At 26.7% G+C, this 4,407-nt stretch overlaps 1 protein-coding gene across 1 annotated transcript; it reads right to left on the reverse strand.

Annotated features, from left to right (window-relative positions):
- Nucleotides 1-1,160: 1,160 nt before the first annotated feature.
- On the reverse strand, nucleotides 1,161-4,070 carry LOC145833681 (uncharacterized). The gene is made up of 4 exons (XM_082940830.1): nucleotides 4,006-4,070; nucleotides 3,659-3,907; nucleotides 3,266-3,497; nucleotides 1,161-1,214 (listed from the first exon to the last, which is right to left on the reverse strand). The coding sequence occupies exons 1-4, from the start codon at nucleotides 4,068-4,070 to the stop codon at nucleotides 1,161-1,163; spliced, it is 600 nt and encodes a 199-aa protein (XP_082796956.1).
- Between the last annotated feature and the right edge of the window lie 337 nt (nucleotides 4,071-4,407).

Here is a 4,407-nt window from a genome sequence, read left to right on the forward strand (position 1 = left end):
AAGATTATAGAGTCTTTTTTAGTATAACTTGATTATTAATTTCAATTTGTATACAAGTTCAAAATTATTTACAAGTTTGCCGTCAATGAGTAAATAAATTTAAGTAATTAGCATTAAACACTTTTATAAGTAAATTTTAGTTACAAGATAAAATAAGCTGTTTAATGGGTTTTAACTTTCAACTACTTAATAGTTAGGGACATTTGTTAAACTTTCTTAGATTTTTTTTAAGTTTCTTAAAAACTTACATAGCCTTCTACTTATAGTAAATCTTATGAATTAATTTTTAAATGGATCGAAGGTGCTCTAGTTAATTACAGTATAGTAAAATATTGACCAATTAGTTTCTAATATGAAATGATAACAAAAATTACAATAAAAAACTAAAATTAAAGAAAACTGATTAATCTACAAACCAGCTAACAGTATTATAGTTTTTTATCTTTGAAATTGAATTTTGTAAAGTTAACTATGGTTGATATCTAGCTTGCGAAACATTAGCCTGGTGAAAATACTCCGAAAAGAGCTTATACATTATTTTAAGTTATCAATCGAATATATATTTTTATTTTTTGAAAACATAACTAGTTGTTTATATCGATAACGTAATTATCAACTATTCTTTACACTTAATTATTCTTTTTTTTATTGTTTATTTAAAAAGATATACATTGTGCATTAAAATCATTAAGTTAAAACATAAAATTTGTAAAATTCTCTAATATACTTTGTGACACTAAAAGTTTTAGAGATGTCTAAATTTTAAAAACAAATCTTATGTTTTGAAATAGTTTATGGTTAATGTACAACATTTTGAATGTAATATAATAACATACTTTAAAAAATAAACAGTATAGATTAAAATTTGTTTTAAACTCAAAATATATTTGCTGTTTGTATAATAGTTCATTGTATTAACTTTTTTTAGAAATAAACTCTCATATAAGTTAATATCTTTAAAACAGTTTAATTTTTTGGTGATCTTATTAAAGTTTTATAAACTTTTCATTCAAACAAGTTTAATAAGTTTAGAAAGTAAGGTTTTATAGGTAATAAAAAAAATGTGATTTGAATTTTATTAGACAATCAACTATAACCTATTAATGACGCAAAAAAATAAAATAACAACAAGTTCATTTATTAGTAAAAATATAAAATATTTAAACTTTCAACAATCGTCCATTCCTCTTCCGAGAATTTTTACCAGCCAATGTCTGGTAACATAAATGTTTTGCTACAACTGTTTACGAATTTTAACAATATTAGTTCAAACATGAGTTTAGAGAGTACAGATTAATATTTTTAAAAATGAATAGTTCTAGAAACCACCTTATTATTAATTAGTGTTTACTCAATTATTATAACTCACTAAATGTTTAACTTTTGTACTATTTTACTTTTAACGAATATTAAAAGTTTTTCTTCTTTAATAAATAACGATGTTTATATAATTTGTACTGGACAAAACGTAAATGGTATTCATGTGGAGTGTGCCTCAATAACCCAAATATTTTTTTTGAGCACAAGGTCCTAGAAATTAAACAATTTTAGCTCTATTCAATAAATAATAATACTAATTCATTTTAAAAAAGTTTGGTGTTGTTAACCCACTTTTAAAATTGTTTATATTTTTACTAACAGCTTTGCTATTCACAAATCAAAAGTCTATTAAAGAAAATTATAGTAAAAACTGCATAGACTTTAAAATTTAATTAAATAACTAAGCACAAGTAGTTAGAATAAACAAAAATTTAAAAAAACTTGATACCCTAATACAATTATAATTTTTATATTTGTTTAATTATATTAAATGTAATAATTATTACCGAAGTAGTACGTATTTTAATTTACAATCATTATTTACAAATACAGATATATTTTACAACTAAAATTTATAAGAATTATGTCAATTCATTACGAGAGAAATATTCCTAAACTGAATTTGCATAATAGTTAGGCTTTCATATAAATTCATCTTGAAAATTAGTTATTACACATACGTAGATTAATTATTGGTCTATTTGAGTTGAAAGATGTAAATCTAAAAACAGCTGGTTGAGTAGCTAAAAGTTATTCTAAGTTAAAAAAGTATTGCAGTTAAATACAGTACTGTTTTTTTATTTTGTTCTTTAAAATATTTTTTCTTATCTAAAAGTTTTCATTAACATTGTTACAAAACTAACACAGTCACACGATTCAAAGTTTTTCTATAAATTTTTATATCATTAAGTTAATTGTTCTTCCAAAATTTTAAAACAGTTTGTAAAGTTGACTATAACAAAAGAAAAATAGAATCATAGTTGTTTCAAAATGTTGACTCAGAAAGTTTTTTTTATACCTTTCAGCCTTCCAGGTAAGCTTAGTATGTTTATTTGATAATCAAAAGTATATGACTTAAATAATCGAAATAACAGTTGTGCAGCTATATGTGCAACTAGTCTTTCTACACACTTGATCCTTTGACTAAAAGTTTGAGCGTTGACTATTTATATTTAATAACTTTACCACTACTATTTATACTAAACTACTGTTGAATTTGATGTATGTCAACCACTACTTAAGTTACTTGTAGATTGTGATTTATTTTCTGTATTTACTATATTTGTTTATTAACAAAAACATTTATGCATGTAACAAAAACATGCAAACCTTTTACATTGATAGATTTTCTATTTTTTCATTCGTATGTTGAATAGTATAATGTTAATCAGCTAACTGAAATATGAACCTGCACGCTAAAATTGAATACTATTAAAAAACATAACTAATATGAATGTGTATATGAGTTAAAAGAAATGACTGTATTTAAAACTAATAACAACTAGTACAGTGCTTCTGAACCTTTTTCTAGTGGCGGAACCCTTTTCCAAAGTTCAACTTTTCCGTGGAACCCCTAATTTAATTTTACATAAAATGTTTAATATAATATTTCCTGCAAAAGCAAAAGAATTTCAGTGAAAAACGAATTTTTTAACAAAACTATATCATTGTTAGAAATCATACCAATTGTAATAGTATTAAGCCGAGTCAAACTCAAAGTGCGCCAGAGGCAATAGGTATTTTATGAATCTATAATAAATAAACGAAAACAAACATGATTAATCGCAACGTCATAAAAATCTTTCCTTGCATAATAAAAACAAAATGAGAGCTACAAACAACAACGAAATAAACATAAACCTAATCAAGTTCACAGATTACCGTAATAAACGGGTAAGATGCTTAACGAAAAATAAATAAAAAACATTTAGTGCGAAACTTGAACTTGTCTCTTAGCAACAAGCATGACAATGCGCTGCTGGATTTTGGATAGACTGAGACGGAGACAGGCAGATAAAGTTGGAGTCAGCATACAGTTTCTTTGCTTCGCTTTAATGTTTCTTACATGCGAAAAGCCGGACTCGCAAAGATGAATGATAAAAGAAATTTTATTGCACGCTTTGCTAAGACGGGGTACTCTGAAATAGCACATATCCAAAAATCTCAAAGCTCCTTCCCTTTGAAACTCAATTTTAAATTTCTATCTTCAGATAGTTTCAGCAATTCGTTTTCTGTATCTGTAGGAATATTCACTTCTTCTGAATCAACATCACACATAAAAGAATTCAAAATCCATAAATTTCCGATGCGAACATCTTCAGGAAAATAATGTTGAAACCTTATAGACAAAAGATCAAGGTGGTTGTATATTTCGTCAGAGAAGTTGAATTCTATGCATTTTTCTAGGGCCTCATCAAACCGGTGAAACATCGCAAAATTACCATTGCTAACCATTTTCTTCCAAAAATTATTTCTATTTTTTAACGCCTCATTCTTGTTTGTCATGGCAAAAATGGAATTTTGCTTCCCTTGCATGCTTAAGTTCAAAGCGTTCAATTCTTCGAAAATATCGGTGAGATAAGCTAGCCTGGCCAAAAAAACATCATCTTCAAAGAACTTCACTAATTCTGAGCCTTAATTTTTAAGAAAGATGAACACCTGCTTCTTTAATTCAACGAGACGAACCAGTGTCCGCCTCTTCGACAGCCAGCGATCTTCGTTGTGATAAAGAAGTCGCAGATGGTCAGCATCTAAACTTTCTTATAGGTGTTTGAGACATCTGGCCTTTGTGTTACTTTTCTTTATAAAACTAACAGTTTTAATCGACGCTGAGAGAACTTCTTGTAAACAAGAAGGAAGATGTTTTGTTGCCAAATTTTCTATATGTAAAAAACAATGTATTTATTTAGCTTCAACTGCTTTATCCTTCATTTTCCTCACTACACCATTTTTGGACCCAGTCATAGACGCTGCACCGTCAGTACAAATGCCGACACATTTATTCCACTCTAAACCTTTGCTGATGAAATAATTTTCGATACATTTTATTACTTCAACAGAAGTTTTTTTATAAATGATAATCAAAAA

Source organism: Thalia democratica, chromosome 4, assembly GCF_965202585.1.
Source record: "Thalia democratica chromosome 4, ktThaDemo2.hap1.1, whole genome shotgun sequence".
Lineage (NCBI taxonomy): Eukaryota > Metazoa > Chordata > Thaliacea > Salpida > Salpidae > Thalia > Thalia democratica.

Excerpts from the sequence above, each read along its gene's own strand:
- LOC145833681 (XM_082940830.1), bottom strand. The coding sequence starts at position 4,070 with ATGCTGACCATCTGCGACTTCTTTATCACAACGAAGATCGCTGGCTGT. Across the intron at positions 3,908-4,005 it reads TGTCGAAGAGGCGGACACTG|GCTAGCTTATCTCACCGATA; the intron begins GTTCGTCTCGTT and ends TTTTTTGGCCAG. Across the intron at positions 3,498-3,658 it reads CTTGATCTTTTGTCTATAAG|GGAAGGAGCTTTGAGATTTT; the intron begins GTTTCAACATTA and ends TGAGTTTCAAAG.